At 45.0% G+C, this 19798-nt stretch overlaps 1 protein-coding gene across 1 annotated transcript in view; it reads right to left on the bottom strand.

Annotated features, from left to right (window-relative positions):
- The window catches only part of VPS8 (VPS8 subunit of CORVET complex), a 932181-nt gene that overhangs the window by 466667 nt on the left and 445716 nt on the right, over positions 1-19798 (bottom strand). The window contains exons 33-34 of the mRNA XM_030209561.1: positions 11867-11965; positions 896-985 (exon numbers count right to left, since the gene is read on the bottom strand). Of these exons, the coding sequence (XP_030065421.1) occupies positions 896-985; positions 11867-11965 (189 nt within the window). The remainder of the gene's footprint in view (positions 1-895; positions 986-11866; positions 11966-19798) is intronic.

Below are 19798 nucleotides of genomic sequence, written 5' to 3'. Positions count from 1 at the left end.
ACATTTTAGGGTTACACATGTAATTTTAATACTAATTTTGATTCTACAAGGATATATTTTTTTAAAAATTAATTTATTTTGGCTTATTAACAGTTGCAAAAACCCATAAATGAGACTTCTACGTAAAATACTTGAGACATCATTAATGAGATACTAGTGCCCGCATATTCACAACAGACTTAATACAAGGCCTGTAACACATTCTTCAAATCACAACCCTCATCTACATGTCCTTACTAAGGTGCAGCCACCAAAGCTAAACACAGCATATTAGGTGGAATCTCACTAGCAACTCCAACAAGCACAATATTTACTCCTCTTTGATGCTGGTGGAGACAAGGACAGTTAATAACCAGAAGGATGTGGCTTTGTTGGGAGGCAGGGAGAAAAAAGGCCCCATGAAGCTCCATCGGGTAGAGTGTGCCTCATATTAACGCACACGTGTGCTAATGAATGTCAACGTGACCACACATGGCACGCAGGCACATGCAACCCAGTGAAGTTCTGTGGGGGCCTTTCTCTACCTGCCTCCTGACAGTGCCTTCTTCAGGTGAGCCAATTTAATTTTTCTGTCATGACTATGGGACTGCAAGGACGGACTGCTGGGGCCACATGTTGGAGACCACTGTAGTACACAGGCCAAGTCCATGTGTTTAGCAAAGGGGCATATAAAGACTCTTTAGATTTTAAGTGGCATAAAGGAGCTCCACACCTACATATGGCTATCTGTATTTCTGAAATGGAACAATATAAAGCAGGCTGGGATCTTGTTTAGATGAGAGGTCTAAGTTAATGGTAGAATTATAATTGTGGCCCATGGCGATTTAGACATTATTGCAAAATGTCTGGAAAAAGCAGAAGTCCAAGGGCATATCAAATGAAGTTACTCTTTTACCTGAAGCTTTTTGATGATTGCATCAATCTGTTCAATGAAATGGGTGGCAACCATGTCAGCAGCTTTACAGGGGTTTAGAGAGACCAACTCCTATAAAAGGAAAAGCACACAACTTTATTTTAAATCAAAATACAATATACACTAAAGAATTGCTAACTTAAAATTTAAGTTACAATAAACAAGAACTTGAGCACATATTTTATAACGCTAAAGTTTCTGACGTTCCACCTGCTTAATTCTGTAACTATTACAAACCTAAGCAAACCTGGTTAATGCCATAATGAAGTGCAGAGCTCTTTTATTTTTTCACTGATACTTCAAGACAAGCTTATTCATGTACAACAGGTCGTTCCCTGTACCCACAGGACTTACAATCTAAGGTCCCTATTTACTGAGCTGCATTATGGCAACATGTGTTATTTGCCAATTATGGAAATTAACACAGCTATGAGATTTCCAAACTTTTATACTCCTAGTACTCCCTGTGCACAATCCTTTTAGGGTTCAAAATTGTTTTTATATTAATTTCTGTATTTAAACCTTTGTGTGTCTCATAGTTTTCATATTGTACATAAAATGCAAAGTCTGGACTCTGATACAGGCATAAGCCTGCACACAACGGTTGGGCTGCTGGCTGAAAATGGTGTTAAAGGGGCGATCAGGGAAGACCAAGCCGTAGCAGAGAAAAAAAGCTTATCCCACTGATCCAACATAAATTCCCACACCCAGCAACACAAGATAATCTATGATCATATTGGACAATTTATTATCCTCGACCCCAGGACGCCTGAAAAACTTCTACCTGTGACCATAACACAACCTTGTATTTGTTATCAACCGTAATGGCAATCGCCACTACGATATTTTGTAAGCCACATTGAGCCTGCAAATAGGTGGGAAAATGTTGGGTATAAATGTAACAAATACAAATACAAAAATGAATTCTTTGCTTCGGTCTTCACCGAGGAGGATTTGGGAGGGACACTGGTGCCGGAAAGCGTATTTGAAGCAGGCGAGTTGGAGAAACTAAACAAATTCTCTGTAAACTTGGAGGATGTAATGGGTCAGTTCTGCAAACTGAAGAGTAGTAAATCACCAGGACCTGATGATGTTCATCCCAGAGTATTGAAACCGCACGTACTTGGCACTACTGACTCTCTCTTTAAGAGCACTTCAACTGTAACTACTCCCCTGACAAGGCTCATATATGGTTTTAACCTCCACCTTAACCATATATCATATAGAAATCATTCATATGTTTTTTATTGCCTCAGCAGTGCACATGACCAACTTCACTCTTTTATTGGACATTCAACAGCACCCAAATCCTCACTGGCGATAATATTTTATTAAACTGTTTCTTCATTTACTTATTTAACTGTTCATTTTACTTTTTAATCTCTAAGTTACTTATAAGCAATACTTAACTTGCACTGAATGGTCAGACCAGGGGTTCAACAATGCCCGACATGCATGTTTCGCCCTAAAAGGCTGTGTCAAAGGCTCCCCCCCTTAGCCGTTCTTAGTACCAGCCTCGCAATGTTTTCTTTCTGGATTTCTTAGCAGGAGGAAATCCAGAAAGAAAACATTGCGAGGGATTGTCCAGACCTATCCAAATGCAGGAGATACAGCAGGTACTTAAATCACTGCCACAGGGCTCGGCGCCGGGCCCCGACGGCATCTCAGCAGAGTATTATAAACTTCTCCCAGTTGACTTCGGGGCACCATTATTGGACTATTACGAGGCGGTGGTACAGAGAGGGAGTTTCATGCGGGGAGAGAATGAGGCCTGGATAACACTAATACCCAAGCCAGGGAAACCTGAAGACCGAGTGGAATCCTACAGGCCCATTTCTCTCCTCAATGTGGATCTTAAGATCTTAGCTCGAGTGTTAGCAAACAGGTTTGCAATATATATGCCAACCTTGACAGGGCAACACCAAGTAGGATTCGTGAAAGGGCGCCACTCAGTGCTCAATGTGAGGAAGGTTCTTTTAACCATAGCTCGGTGTCGGGCAACGGGAACTCCTCTCTTGTTGACTAGTCTTGATGCCAAAAAGACTTTTGACAGAGTGAGATGGAGTTTTCTGTTCCAGACGTTGGAGCATGTGGGCGTATCGGGCTGGTGTTTGGCTGCCATAAAGGCTTTGTATGCGGCGCCCACGGCTAGACTGTTGGTAAATGGCATGAGATCTGAGCCTTTGGAGATACAGGCGGGTACCAGGCAGGGATGTCCCCTATCCCCTTTGTTGTTTCTTTTATATTTAGAGCCCCTGCTCCGAACGATTGAAATGGATCCGGGAATTCAAGGGGTTTCGCTCCCAGGCCATCCGGTGAAGGTGTTGGCCTTTGCAGACGACCTTTTTCTAACATTCACAAGGCCTCAAGAGTCATTAAGGCGGTTGATTGAAGCTATAGATGAATACGGGTTCCACTCTAGATTTAAACTGAACACCCGAAAGTCGATGGCTCGGCCTTCCGAGTCAGACATTCAGACGGGATTGGGAGGGACCATTTCCATTGCAGTGGGCACAGGATGATTTGACGTACCTAGAGGTAAAAATCCCAATTGACTTAACCCACATTTATACAACAAACATGGACCCCTTGAAACGTAAGGTGGAGAGGACATTGAATAGGTGGCAGGCGTTGCCTATATCCTTGATGGGACGGGTGGCCCTATATAACATGATCTTGTTTCCTACCTGGGTTTACACGTATCAAATGATGCCCATGTATCTGCGGGGTAGGGACGAGAGGTGGCTAAAGAGGAAATTAGCAACATTCTTATGGCAGGGGAAGAGGTCCCAGATGACAATGAATAGCGCAATGCTGCCCCGGGAGAAGGGGGGCCTGGGAGTGTTAAATCTGCACCTCCTGTCCATAGCTAGCGGGATAAGACATCTCTCAGATTGGTTTGGGAACACAGAATATTTTACCCTCACAACATCTGAGTTACACTGGTTTAAAGAACAACATTTTGCAAGTTGGTTGCAAGGCCCCGGGGGGACAGGCACAGAAACTGGGTTTGGCAGCCCCGATATTTCAACCCTTGAGATATACCTGGAAATGGTTATGTAAATTCTTTACCCTTAATAAGGTCAGTTCTCCCATGCTGCCAATAAAGGGAAATCCTCAATTTCCAGTGGGTACCACTTCCCGTACGTTCCAAAATTGGGTAAAGAAAGGGGTGAGCTATGTGTATCATGTGGTGAATGAGCAAGGCATGATGAAACCATTTGGCGAACTCCCTGCCGAAAGAGACATTGACAATGGAAACTTGGGAGAGCTTTAATGAACTGTTAGGCCTGGATGCACAGGCTAGAGTCCCGTTAAAATATTTTCATTCACATTTGAGAGAGCACACTAAACCTGCAAACTATTCAGTGGTGACACAGCAGTGGAATGTAGAACTTGGAGTGAGAGTCACTCAAGAGCAATTGGAAAAGTGCATTAAACGGATATACAAGCTAACTGAAAATGTGCTGTGGTGGGAAACCCAATACAAATTTGTATTTCGCCTACATATATCGCCGCACAGAGCGTATCGGGCTAAACTGAGAGACAATGACTCATGTCCGAAATGTGGTCGCGCAAATGCACATTTGGGCCATATGTTTTGGACTTGCCCAAAAGTTCATGGCTTTTGGAAAAGTATAGCAGAACATGTTTCAAGTATGTGGCGTGTTAGATGGCACCACTCCCCCAAGCAACTTTTTCACATATTTACAATCCAGGGACAAGCCCCAGCTGGAGTAAGAGCGTTCCTTCAGCGGGCAATGTTGATGGGGAAGAAAACTATTCTGCAAGTATGGCTGACCGAGGAACAGCCCACAGTTGGCCGCTGGAGATCATTAATGATACAAATGTGTGCTTTGGAAAGACATAGTATAACGGACCTTGCATCAGAAACTGGAGACTTGTTTTGTAGAATCTGGTCCCCCTACTGGGATACACTGACACCAGTTGTTAAAAGCAGAATTTTGAATGCTTCAGTTGGGGAGGGAGGGGGGAAGGGGGGGGGGGGAGAATTTGAAAATGTTGAAATATGGGAATGTCAATCTACATGGCTGTAATCTGAAAATTTGTTGTTAACCTTGTTATGAAGAATATAATAAATATGATTAAACAAAAAAAAAGTGATTGAAAAAAAACATAAATGGGTTATAAATCCCTAATGTAGTCCATTGGTTTTCTTATATTTTGTTCTTGTGATGACTTATACTGTGTCAAAACTAAAAGTTCTTTATTTGGTCGATTATAAAGCGAATGCTACATACCTGTAGAAGGTATTCTCCAAGGACAGCAGGCTGATTGTTCTCACTGATGGGTGACGTCCACGGCAGCCCCCTCCAATCGGAATTTTCACTAGCAAAGGCCTTTGCTAGCACTCGCGCGCCCATGCGCACCGCGTATGCGCAACCGTCTTCCCGCCCGAACCGGCTCGTGTTCGTCAGTCCCATATATAGCAAGACAAAAACAAGGGAAGACACAACTCCAAAGGGGAGACGGGCGGGTATGTGAGAACAATCAGCCTGCTGTCCTCGGAGAATACCTTCTACAGGTATGTAGCATTCGCTTTCTCCGAGGACAAGCAGGCTGCTTGTTCTCACTGATGGGATATCCCTAGCCCCCAGGCTCACTCAAAACAACAAACATGGTCAATTGGGCCTCGCAACGGCGAGGACATAACTGAGATTGACCTAACAACTTATCCAACTAACTGAGAGTGTAGCCTGGAACAGAATAAACATGGGCCTAGGGGGGGTGAAGTTGGATTCTAAACCCCGAACAGATTCTGAAGCACTGACTGCCTGAACCGACTGTCGCGTCGCGTATCCTGCTGCAGGCAGTAATGAGATGTGAATGTGTGGACAGATGACCACGTCGCAGCCTTGCAAATCTCTTCAATAGTGGCTGACTTCAAGTGGGCCACAGATGCTGCCATGGATCTAACATTATGAGCCATGACATGACCCTCAAGAGCCAGCCCAGCCTGGGCGTAAGTGAAGGAAATGCAATCTGCTAGCCAATTGGAAATGGTGCGTTTCCCCACAGCCACTCCCCTCCTGTTGGGATCAAAAGAAACAAACAATTGGGCGGACTGTCTGTAGGGCTGCGTCCGCTCCAGATAGAAGGCCAATGCTCTTTTGCAGTCCAATGTGTGCAGCTGACGTTCAGCAGGGCAGGAATGAGGACGGGGAAAGAATGTTGGCAAGACAATTGACTGGTTCAGATGGAACTCCGACACTACCTTCGGCAAGAACTTAGGGTGAGTGCGGAGGACTACTCTATTATGATGAAATCTGGTGTAAGGGGCCTGGGCTACCAGTGCCTGAAGCTCACTGACTCTACGAGCTGAAGTAACTGCCACCAAGAAAATGACCTTCCAAGTCAAGTACTTCAGATGGCAGGAGTTCAGTGGCTCAAAAGGAGGTTTCATCAGCTGGGTGAGAACGACATTGAGATACCATGACACTGTAGGAGGTTTGACGGGGGGCTTTGACAAAAGCAAACCTCTCATGAAGCGAACAACTAAAGGCTGTCCTGAGATCGGCTTACCTTCCACACAGTAATGGTATGCACTGATTGCGCTAAGGTGAACCCTTACAGAGTTGGTCTTGAGACCAGACTCAGACAAGTGCAGAAGGTATTCAAGCAGGGTCTGTGTAGGACAGGAGCGAGGATCTAAGGCCTTGCTGTCACACCAGACGGCAAACCTCCTCCATAGAAAGAAGTAACTCCTCTTAGTGGAATCTTTTCTGGAAGCAAGCAAGACACGGGAGACACCCTCCGACAGACCCAAAGAGGCAAAGTCTACGCTCTCAACATCCAGGCCGTGAGAGCCAGAGACTGGAGGTTGGGATGCAGAATCGCCCCTTCGTCCTATGTGATGAGGGTCGGAAAACACTCCAATCTCCACGGTTCTTCAGAGGACAACTCCAGAAGGAGAGGGAACCAGATCTGACGCGGCCAAAAGGGAGCAATCAGAATCATGGTGCCTCGGTCTTGCTTGAGTTTCAACAAAGTCTTCCCCACCAGAGGTATGGGAGGATAAGCATACAGCAGGCCTTCCCCCCAATCCAGGAGGAAGGCATCCGATGCCAGTCGGCCGTGGGCCTGAAGTCTGGAACAGACCTTGTGGTTGGCTCGAGATGCGAAGAGATCTACCAAGGGGGTGCCCCACACTTGGAAGATCTGGCGCACTACTCTGGAGTTGAGCGACCACTTGTGAGGTTGCATAATCCTGCTCAACCTGTCGGCCAGACTGTTGTTTACGCCTGCCAGATACGTGGCTTGGAGCAACATGCCGTAACGGCGAGCCCACAGCCACATGCTGATGGCTTCCTGACACAGGGGGCGAGATCCGGTGCCCCCCTGCTTGTTGATGTAATACATGGCAACCTGGTTGTCTGTCTGAATTTGGATAATTTGGTGGGACAGCCGATCTCTGAAAGCCTTCAGAGCGTTCCAGACCGCTCGTAACTCCAGGAGATTGATCTGCAGATCGCGTTCCTGGAGGGACCAGCTTCCCTGGGTGTGAAGCCCATCGACATGAGCTCCCCACCACAGGAGAGACGCATCCGTAGTCAGCCTTTTTGTGGCTGAGGAATTTGGAAAGGGCGTCCCAGAGTCAAATTGGACCAAATCGTCCACCAGTACAGGGATTTGAGAAAACTCGTGGACAGGTGGATCACGTCCACTAGATCCCCAGCAGCCTGAAACCACTGGGAAGCTAGGGTCCATTGAGCAGATCGCATGTGAAGACGAGCCATGGGAGTCACATGAACTGTGGAGGCCATGTGGCCAAGCAATCTCAACATCTGCCGAGCTGTGATCTGCTGGGAGGCTCGTACCCGGGAGACGAGGGACAACAGATTGTTGGCCCTTGTCTCCGGATGATAGGCACGAGCCGTCCGAGAATCCAGCAGAGCTCCTATGAATTCGAGTCTCTGTACTGGGAGAAGATGGGACTTTGGATAATTTATCACAAACCCCAGTAGCTCCAGGAGTCGAATAGTCATCTGCATGGACTGTAGAGCTCCTGCCTCGGAACTGTTCTTCACCAGCCAATCGTCGAGATAAGGGAACACGTGCACTCCCAGCCTGCGAAGCGCTGCTGCTACTACAGCCAGGCACTTCGTGAACACCCTGGGCGCCGAGGCGAGCCCAAAGGGTAGCACACAGTACTGGAAGTGACGTGTGCCCAGCCGAAATCGCAGACACTGCCTGTGAGCTGGCAATATCGGGATGTGCATGTAGGAGTCCTTCAAGTCCAGAGAGCATAGCCAATCATTTTCCTGAATCATGGGAAGAAGGGTGCCCAGGGAAAGCATCCTGAACTTTTCCTTGACCAGATATTTGTTCAGGGCCCTTAGGTCTAGGATGGGACGCATCCCCCCTGTTTTCTTTTCCACAAGGAAGTACCTGGAATAGAATCCCAGCCCTTCTTGCCCGGATGGCACGGGCTCGACCGCATTGGTGCTGAGAAGGGCGGAGAGTTCCTCTGCAAGTACCTGTTTGTGCTGGAAGCTGTAGAACTGGGCTCCCGGTGGGCAATTTGGAGGCTTCGAGGCCAAATTGAGGGCGTACCCTTGCTGGACTATTTGAAGAACCCAACGGTTGGAGGTTATAAGAGGCCACCTTTGGTGAAAAACTTTCAATCTCCCCCTGACCGGCAGATCGCCCGGCACGGATACGTTGATGTCGGCTATGCTCTGCTGGAGCCAGTCAAAAGCTTGTCCCCTGCTTTTGCTGGGGAGCCGTGGGGCCTTGCTGAGGCGCACGCTGCTGACGAGAGCGAGTGCGCTGGGGCTTAGCCTGGGCCGCAGGCTGGCAAGAGGGAGGATTGTACCTACGCTTACCAGAAGAGTAGGGAACAGCCCTCCTTCCCCCATAAAAACGTCTACCTGAGGAGGTAGATGCTGAAGGCTGCCGGCGGGAGAATTTGTCGAGAGCGTTATCCAGCTGGTGGAGCTGTTCTACCACCTGTTCGACCTTTTCCCCAAAAATGTTTATCCGCTCGGCAAGGGGAGTCCGCAGTCCGCTGCTGGATCCTATTCTCCAGGTCGGAGGCACGCAGCCATGAGAGTCTGTGCATCACCACACCTTGAGCAGTGGCCCTGGACGCAACATCAAAGGTATCATATACCCCTCTGGCCAGGAATTTTCTGCACGCCTTCAGCTGCCTGACCACCTCCTGAAAGGGCTTGGCTTGCTCAGAAGGGAGCTTGTCCACCAAGCCCGCCAACTGTCGCACATTGTTCCGCATATGGATGCTCGTGTAGAGCTGGTAGGACTGAATCTTGGCCACGAGCATAGAGGAATGATAGGCCTTCCTCCAAAAGGAGTCTAAGGTTCTGGAGTCTCTGCCCGGGGGCGCCGAAGCATGCTCTCTAGAACTCTTAGCCTTCTTTAGGGCCAGATCCACCACACCAGATTCGTGAGGCAACTGAGTGCGCATCAGCTCTGGGTCCCCATGGATCCGATACTGGGATTCGATCTTCTTGGGAATGTGGGGATTAGTTAATGGCTTGGTCCAGTTCGCCAGCAATGTCTTTTTTGGACATGATGCATGGGTACTGTGGACGCTTCCTTAGGTGGAGAAGGATAGTCCAAGAGCTCAAACATCTCAGCCCTGGGCTCATCCTCCACGAGCACCGGGAAGGGGAAGGCCGTAGACATCTCCTGGACAAAGGCCACGAAAGACAGACTCTCGGGAGGAGAAAGCTGCCTTTCAGCGGAGGGAGTGGGGTCAGAAGGTAGGCCATCAGACTCCTCGTCAGAGAAATATCTGATGTCCTCCTCCTCCTCCCACAAGGCCTCACCATCGGTATCAGACACAAGTTCACGAACCTGCGTCTGAAGCCGTGCCCGACTCGACTCCGTGGAAACACGGCCATGGTAGGAGCGTCGAGAGGTGGACTCCCTCACCAGCACCGGTGAAGCTCCCTCCGCCGACGTCGTCGGAGAGTCTGCCTGGGAGGCGGCCGTAGCCGGTACCGCAAGCGGTACCGATACCCGAGACCTCACTTCGGACAAGGGGCCAGCCGTCGCCTCACTCGACGGTACCGGTGGCGCAAGCACCCCTGGTACCGGAGGAGAAGGGCGCAACAGCTCTCCCAGAATCTCTGGAAGAACGGCCCGAAGACTCTCGTGCAGAGCGGCTGTGGAGAAAGACTGAGAAGCCGATGCAGGCGTCGAGGTCACAGTCTGTTCCGGGCGTGGAGGCGGTTCCAGGCTGTCCAAGGGGGAGCGCGTCGACACCTCCTGAATAGAGGGTGAGCGATCCTCCCGATGCCGATGCCTACTGGGTGCCGACTCCCTCGGCGACCCAGAGCTCTCGGTACCGAGACGGGAAGGAGACCGGTGTCGATGCTTCTTTGACTTCTTCGAGTGAAGCATGTCACCGGAGCTTCCCGGTACCGACAAGGACGTAGAATCCAACCGTCGCTTCCTCGGGGCCGAGGCCGAAGAAGGTCGATCTCGGGGGAGGGGTGGGGGGATGTACCGCAGGAGCCCTCAGGGCAGGAGGAGACCCACCCGAAGGCTCACCGCCACCAGCAGGGGAATGGACAGCCCTCACCTGCACTCCAGACGAAGCACCACCGTCCGACGACATCAGCAATAGCGGAGGTCCCGGTACCACCGACGTCGACACAGCCTTCCGATGTCTCGATACCGACGATGCAGGGGGTAGAAGCCTCGATGCAGTCGATGCCAATGCAGAGGTCGAAGACTTTGATGCTGTCGACGTCGATGCACTCAAGAGTCCCGTGCTGTTGTCGTCGAAGAGCCCGAGAACAACGCGTTCCACTGGGCCAATCTCGCTACCTGAGTCCTCTTTTTCAAAAGAGCACGAAGACTACAGGCCTGCAGGCGGTGCCCAGCCCCCAGACACTGAAGACACGAAGCGTGCCTATCAGTGAGCGAGATTACCCCGGCGCACTAGGTGCACTTCTTGAAGCCGCTGGAAGACTTCGATGACATGGGCAGAAAAATCACGCCGGCGAAATCAAAATTTGCGATGATGACGAAAGGCACCAAAAGGAAGGGAGAAAAAAACCCTCTGATTCGTTTTAAATTTACCACACTGCAGCTTCATCGCATGCCCCCTTGTCCTAGTATTTTTGGAAAGCTTAAACAGACGCTCCACATCGACCCGTTCCATTACATGCAAATCTTTTTCATGCAGATTCATAGTGGATAGCCTGAAAACCTGAATGACAAGGGGGTACTCCAGGACCACCTAGGGAAACACTTCTCTAGGTCCCACTGTAATATTTATAGCTCAGTCTTTTTGTAGGTGGATTAGGGCTGTTATGGTGAGGAAGTTTTCAGTATAGGTTTTGGGTGTCTTCTTGAGGGTTTGTTTTATTTCACAAAATGTCTAGCCCTATTTGAAAGTAGGCTCTGGGGCAAAATAAAAATGCTCAGGACTAATGTTCTTCACATCTCGTAGAATCACCACACAAACAAACGCCCATCTGATTTCAACAAGGTGTCTAGCAGTGGAAGGAATGTGTGTGCTATTCCTGAGGTGATGGTCACGACTTAAATATTTTTACTTTGTAGTTAAGAAGGCAGGTTGCCTGCTCTGGCCAGTCCAGGGATCTCTTCTGCGTCCTGCCTCTTGATGTAACTTACTGTTTCCTTGTAGGCAGGATGCAACAGAGACTGCCTGTATTAATCAGTGCCCGCTACAGCCCCTGAGCAACAACACAGATACTGCTATGTAGCTGACACCAACCGGCACCTATTTTATAAAAGTCTGCACCCCCTGAGATCAAAACCTGGCTACGCTTCTGATTATATGGCAGCAAATAGCAAATCTCGCCAACTCAGAAAGAGAACAAATGCAGTGCACTCACCAGTGAGAACTTATAAGTGTCACTTTACCTAGAGACTTAGAAGTAGAGAATAAGTAAGAACCCAGTAAATGCTGAAAGACTGTAAAGGAGTGTACAATACCTCAATCTTTCCCATGGATTTATTCCATGTGGACTGTTTCTCCTCAGGACTGTACCCAGGAATAGATAAGATATTGTGTATGTAGTTGAAAACGTCTTCCTTAAAAGAAAAACATACAATACAGTAAACAAATCTAAATTATTTTGTCAGTAGGCCAAAGGTGAACATTCAAGCCACTAATAATGAAATTGAAGACTCACAAAATGACAAGATACACTATTCAAGCTGCTTCTATGTCGTATCAGAGCTTCTATCTCACTATAATCAAAGTCACACCATTAATGTGTGTCAGGGTGGCTTGGTTTGTATCTCAGTGCTGAGAACTTGAATTACTTTCAGCTCAATTATTATGACTTCAATTTGACTGATTAAGATTTATTTCCCCTTCAGAGGATAGGAGTTTAAGGGTGAAGCTGACTGCATTTTGAAGTTGGTTCCCTGTGACTGCTTACTAATAGCCTGATGTCTGTTAGCTACTGAGAATTGACCCTTGCTGACCAAATTAAGGATCAGACATAGAATCCTACCCATCTCATAACTTCTTTTCTTATATAGATTCTTAAGAGGCCTTATTCTATGCAATTTTATTCAGTTTAACTTGACTCTTTCTCAATTAAACCTAGCTATAATACAACTGGCGTAGTTCTTCCCAGTCATAACCTCACTCAAAGCCACTATTTTTTTTGTGTGTCTCATCTGTCTCTCTTAACTAGATTGTAAGATCCAAGAAATAGATATTATCCATCATGACAGCTTTTTTATAAAGCATTTCCACAAATAAAACATGTTTTATATGTGGAAAATTGTTCTTCTAAAATTGAGTGTACATTTGCGTACAAGCATATCTGCCAACAAGAGCATGTATACTTTTACATAGGCCTTCCTGGGTAATATTGAGTGAGCAAATGCATACAAACATGTCTGCCCACAAGAGTGTGCATACTTTTATGCAATATCCAACATATAGAATTTCCTGGGTTATAGGTTTTGCATATAAAAACTGGAGTTGCAACATATACATAAGAACAGCCATACTGGGTCAGACCAATGGTCCATCTAGCCCAGTATCCTGCTTCCAAAACTGGCCAATCCAGGTCACAAGTACCTGGCAGAATCCCAATTAGTAGCAACGTTCCATGCTAGCAAACCCAGGGCAAGCAGTGGCTTCCCCTTTCCTGTCTCAAAAACAGAATATGGACTTTTCCTCCAGGAGCATGTCCAAACATTTTTTTAAACCCAGATACACTAACTGCAGATACTTTATAAAAGAAGCACACGCATGCCTGGGAGGTAATTTTTTTTAACAGGTCACCCGTGTGTGATTTTTTTGGCCTATTTTATAAATACATATAGAAACCTATGGTGCTCATTTTCAAAGCACATAAACTTACAAAGTTACATAGTGGCCAATGTAACTTTGTAAGTCTATGTGCTTTGAAAATGAGCCTCTTTGTATGTTTATAAAACAGCTAAGGGTAAACCAGCAGAAATTGAACAATTATGCCTGTTAGTTGTAGGCATAAATGTTAACACTTAATGTACTCATGTATGTGCATGTAAATCGTGACACTACCTGCGATCCATCCAAAGTCTGCCTCTGAACATTCCTACATGCGGGTGGTATAAAAACACATGCCTTATTGTCACCATGTGTAACCCTTTCAGATAATTTTGTTATCAATAGAAATCAAACAAAATAAAACATGGAAAAGAAAATAAGATGATACCTTTTTTATTGGACATAACTTAATACATTTCTTGATTAGCTTTCGAAGGTTGCCCTTCTTCGTCAGATCGGAAATAAGCAAATGTGCTAGCTGACAGTGTATATAAGTGAAAAACATTCAAGCATTGCTATGACAGTCTGACAGGGTGGGAGGATGGGGGTGGGTAGGAAGTATGCATGGGGACATCAAAGTATATCTTTGGTATTCTAACAGGGTGGGTGTGGACAGGTGAGGGGAGGGTGATCAACAGAGACATACAGCTTTATGGTTTATAATGGGCTAGGAACCCCAGGTCCTTGTTAAGTCCTTTCTGTTGGGTGTTAAAATATTCAATCATTCTGACTTCAAAGGTCTTACGTTCTTGTATGGTTTTAAAGTTACCTTTGAGGATTCTCACTGTGAAGTCACTGGTGCAGTGTCCTGGTCTTGTAAAATGTTGCCCAACAGGCGTGGGAACCCTGCTGGCACCAGCATTGTTTATATGATGTCTATGTAAATTGAATCTTGTCTTAAGCATCTGGCCTGTTTCTCCAATATAGCATCCTTCATTACATTTTTTACACTGAATGATATATACCACATTGGAAGATGAGCAAGTGAAAGATCCCTTTATGTTGAATGTCTTTCCTTTGTGGAGGACCTACACAACATCCAGGGAGAAAAACAATACATTGCTATCCGCAAAAAGGAAATAAAGCTATATTCTCTTCTTCAAAATCAAAGAGAGAGAAACTGCTTATCCTTGAACAGCTACAGCTCTGCAGAACCAACAGCTCCAGACACTTTGGAGACACTTGGATACACATCTGAGGCATGTGAAAATCAGAGCCCAAACAAACCAGGGAATACTGATCACACCTTTACAGATGCAAACCAAATGGGGATAATAAACCTCTCGAACCATCAATTATCACAACATGAGATCTCTGTGCTTTCCAAAGGGCTCTCATTCTGCCCATCGAATAACCTAGATAAAATCCAGCTATATTCAGACCTAGAAGAATTCTTCAGAAAAATGCGTCTTAAAGCACATTTCCACAATAGAGAGACATCAAATGATCCGAAATACAGTCTTAAACAGAAGAACACTTATTTCACCCCACAGGAGGGACAAAACTACAAACTGGATAACTACATAGAAAGTTTCAGACATAGGGTTAAATCACAACTCTCCAACAAACAAAAAAGAATTCTGTACAATCTTACCCCACCAGAAAGAGCGGCCATAAGAACCCTACAAACTAACGAACGCATTATCATCAAACCCGCAGACAAAGGAGGCGCAGTGGTAATTATGGACATACAAAAATACATTGAAGAGGGCCACAAACAGCTCTCAGACAATAAATACTACAGGAAACTAACTGAGGACCCCACACAGGACTACACAAAACAGCTGAAAGACCTTATCAAAACATTTCCTACACAAGCGCAACCTCACCTGAAGAAACTCATACCAAATCAACCTTCCGTTGGCACATTTTACATGCTACCCAAGATCCACAAACTGGGAAACCCTGGCAGACCAATCATATCAGGTATTGGCACACTCACGGAAGAAATATCTGGATTCATAGAGGGAATTCTGAAACCTCTCGTACACAAAACTAACAGCTTCATACAAGACACCACAGACTTTCTGAATAAATTGAAAAATATCAAGCAACTACCACCTAACACCCTTCTGGTCACGATGGATGTAGAATCACTATACAGCAACATTCCACATGTGGATGGCATAGCTGCATGTGGAAGACTCCTAAAAAAATCCACACTGGACCATCAATACTCTCCAGAAACTATTACAAAATTAATCAAATTCATTTTAACTCACAACTACTTCCACTTTAACAATGATATCTATCTGCAAATAATGGGCACTGCGATGGGCACCAGGACAGCACCCCAATATGCCAACCTTTTTATGGCTGAGCTGGAAGAGACATTTCTGAATACACACCAGACCAAACCTCTAAAATACTACCGGTACATCGATGACATTTTTATGATTTGGACGGAGGGTGAAGAAACTCTGAAACAATTTTATTCTGCATTCAATACATACCATCCTACAATCAGATTCAAAATTGACTACTCTCCAGAAAAAGTCAATTTTTTGGACACCACAGTCTCAATCAGTGATGGCTGTATACAAACATCTGTATACAAGAAACCCACAGACAGATGTAGCTATCTCCACAACTCCAGCTTCCATCCTTCACATACAAAAAGATCCATCATTTACAGCCAAGCCACAAGATACCACCGTATCTGCTCTGACCCAGGGGACAGAGACAGACACCTTAAAACCCTGACTGAATCCTTCAAACAGAAGGGCTACAACCCCAAAATAATCTCCAAGAATATTGCCTCCTCCCTCAAAACACCCAGGGAGAATCTGCTACAGTACAAAAAGAAAAAATCCACAGACAGAATCCCGCTTGTAGTGACATACAATCCAGAGCTGGAAAAACTGAGGAAAATCATAAGAGATCTACAACCTATACTCCAGGAGGATGAATTACTGAAAGAGATATTCCCATCCCCACCAGTACTGGCCTTCCGACAGCCACCCAATTTAAAACACAAGCTAATCAGAAGTAAACTTCCTTCACAGACTGAAAAGGAACAGAAGGGCACACTTCCCTGTAATTTATCCAGTTGCAAACTATGCCAAAATATTTCACAGGACCCCAAAGTCATCCACAAAGGAAAGACATTCAACATAAAGGGATCTTTCACTTGCTCATCTTCCAATGTGGTATATATCATTCAGTGTAAAAAATGTAATGAAGGATGCTATATTGGAGAAACAGGCCAGATGCTTAAGACAAGATTCAATTTACATAGACATCATATAAACAATGCTGGTGCCAGCAGGGTTCCCACGCCTGTTGGGCAACATTTTACAAGACCAGGACACTGCACCAGTGACTTCACAGTGAGAATCCTCAAAGGTAACTTTAAAACCATACAAGAACGTAAGACCTTTGAAGTCAGAATGATTGAATATTTTAACACCCAACAGAAAGGACTTAACAAGGACCTGGGGTTCCTAGCCCATTATAAACCATAAAGCTGTATGTCTCTGTTGATCACCCTCCCCTCACCTGTCCACACCCACCCTGTTAGAATACCAAAGATATACTTTGATGTCCCCATGCATACTTCCTACCCACCCCCATCCTCCCACCCTGTCAGACTGTCATAGCAATGCTTGAATGTTTTTCACTTATATACACTGTCAGCTAGCACATTTGCTTATTTCCGATCTGACGAAGAAGGGCAACCTTCGAAAGCTAATCAAGAAATGTATTAAGTTATGTCCAATAAAAAAGGTATCATCTTATTTTCTTTTCCATGTTTTATTTTGTTTGATTTCTATTCATAACCTTAAGAGTGGACTAACACGGCTACCACACTCCTCTACTTAAGATAATTTTGTAAAAGCCCTTTAAGATAAGCAAAATATCCTTTACATGTGAAAAATCCTTTATAAAATTACCTCCATGCAATACCATACACATTTACACTTGCTTCAGAGCAGAGGTAGATCAGTGTGCATTTTGTACAAGCCCGTTTTATAAAATCACAAAGGCACCTATATATATATTTTTTTTTTTGTTACATTTGTACCCCGTGCTTTCCCACTCATGGCAGGCTCAATGCGGCTTACATGGGGCAATGGAGGGTTAAGTGACTTGCCCAGAGTCACAAGGAGCTGCCTGTGCCTGAAGTGGGAATCAAACTCAGTTCCTCAGTTCCCCAGGACCAAAGTCCACCACACTAACCACTAGGCCACTCCTATTTTTATTTTTTTTTTTTATTTTATTGCATTTGTATCCCACTTTTTCCCACCTCTTTGCAGACTCAATATAAAATCCAAAATACCATTTCAGCTCCTATTGAAAAAGCAATAGGATTTAATAATAACAAAATCATTTATGTCATTTAAAAAATTTTTAAGGCGAAAAGCTCAGCATCATGCACTTTTCTATAAAAGGCCTGCACCCTGTCTTAGATCCAGTTCCCACGCCTAACTCTGGGCACCGGTCTTAAGCCTCTTGAAACTTGGTGTAAATCCCGGTGCCCAAGTCATGAGTGGAGACCCATTATTCTAAAACACTGCACACGTTTTGGAGCACTCATAACCCACCCAATCCCCTCCCATGGTCACATCCTCTTTTGGGTTGCATGCTATGGGATTTAAGCACCCAGCATTATAGAATAGCATGCAGTCAGATGCACATGCAAATCCTAATTACTTCCAATTAACATCAATAATTGGTAGTTTGCATCTAATTATTGATGGTTAACAGCTCATTAGCTTACTAAGTTGCGCACACATATCACAAGCACACCCAAATCTGGGCACCATATATAGAATCTGAGAGAAGGTGCTCATTTTTCTGGATCTCTATGGAGAGAATTTATTCACCTTATACCAAAGTGTCAAAGCAGCTTACAATAAAAACAAAGTGCAACACCACAAATCAGTGGCGTAGCTAGGTGGGGCCACAGGGGCCAGGGCCCCCCCCCCCCCCCAATTTCATCGGGCCTCTGGTTTTGCTGGCGGGGGTCCCCAACTCCAACCAGCTGAAGCCTTGTCCAGTGCCGGTCTCTGGCGCTGCTGCATTCCCCGCCCTACTCTCTCTTCCTCCTCATGTCCTGTACGCTCCTTTTAGTGAAATTGAGCATGGGAAAGTACTTATCTTTAGTAGAACAAAAATAGTGTGTAGGATAAGCATCCAGATGAATTCTTCCAACTTTCCACTCACCCACGGGGCCAACGATGGCCAGCGTTTTGAAGTCTTTGTAAACTCATCTTACTTACGAATTGCTGGTTAACTTTAATTATATTGTACTCTACTCTATCAGAAGCAATTTCAATTGGTGTATCATCCGTAATTGGAAAAAAACAAGATCTTACAACATTTCCAATACGAGAATCCATAGCTTAATTATAATACTTCACTACTCTCCCCTTCTCTGAACGTCTTTCTTCTACACTGTTTGCCTAGCTCTTTTTTGTCATCCTCGATCTCTTTGTACCACCAATTGTATTTCTACCCTGGAATGGCGATGCCATAACAGATCTTTGTAAGCCACATTGAGCCTGCAAAAAGGTGGGAAAATGTGGGATACAAGTGCAATAAATAAATAAATAAAATAAATCAAATTTCAATGTTCTATCACACTGAAAACCTATTTCCAAAGCACACAGACTTACAAAGTTACATAGGTTACTATGGGGCTCATTTTCAAAGCACTTAGTTCTGTAATTTTATTCTTTATAATAGTTTCCACTATTTTGCCTAGCACCAATGTCAGGCTTATCGGTCTTTAATTTCCTGGATTACCCCTAGAACTCTTTTTAAAAATCGGCGTCACATTGGCCACCCTACAATCTTCAGGTACTACAGACAATTTTAAAGACAGGTTGCATACTATTAACAGCAGATCAGCAAGCTTGAGTTATATGAGTACCCTTGGATGTATGCCATCTGGTCCAAATGATCTACTATTCTTTGTCAATTTGGTTCAGTACATCTTCCAGGTTCACCGAGATTTCTTTCAGTTCCTCTGCATCATCACTCTTGAAAACCATTTCCGGTACAGGCAGATCTCTTACATCATCTCCCGTAAAGACAGAAGCAAAGAATTAATTCAGTTTCTCCACTATGGTCTTGTCCTCCCTGAACACCCCTTTTGCTCCTTCATGATCTAATGGTCCTAGAGATTACTTCGAAGGCTTTCTGATTCTGATGTACCTGAAAATGTTGTTACTGTGAGTTTTAGCTTCTGTGGCAAGTTTTTCTTCATATTCTCTTTAAGCCTTCTTTATTAATGCTTTGATCTGACTTGCCAGTGCTTATGTTGCTTCTTATTTTCTTCATTTGGGTCCTTTTTCCATTCTTGTATGACAATCTTTTGGCTGTAATAGCCTGTTTTACTTCACCTTTTAACTATGCTGGCTGTCGTTTTCTCTTCTTTCCACCTTTGCAAATATGTGGAATTCATCTGGTCTGGGCTTCTAAGATAGTATTTTTGAATAACATCCACGCCTGATTTAGTGTCCTAACCTTAGCAGCCGATCCTTTTAGATTTTTTTTTTACCATTTTCCTAATTTTTATTATAGTTGTCCTTTCGAAAATTAAATGCAGCTACAGTAGATTTCCTTTGCAGGTTCATCCCAGATAGTAC

This window comes from Microcaecilia unicolor, chromosome 7, assembly GCF_901765095.1.
Source record: "Microcaecilia unicolor chromosome 7, aMicUni1.1, whole genome shotgun sequence".
Taxonomy (NCBI): Eukaryota; Metazoa; Chordata; class Amphibia; order Gymnophiona; family Siphonopidae; genus Microcaecilia; species Microcaecilia unicolor.
Note: the sequence above shows the minus strand (reverse complement) of the source record. Positions and strands in the feature narration are given on the sequence as shown.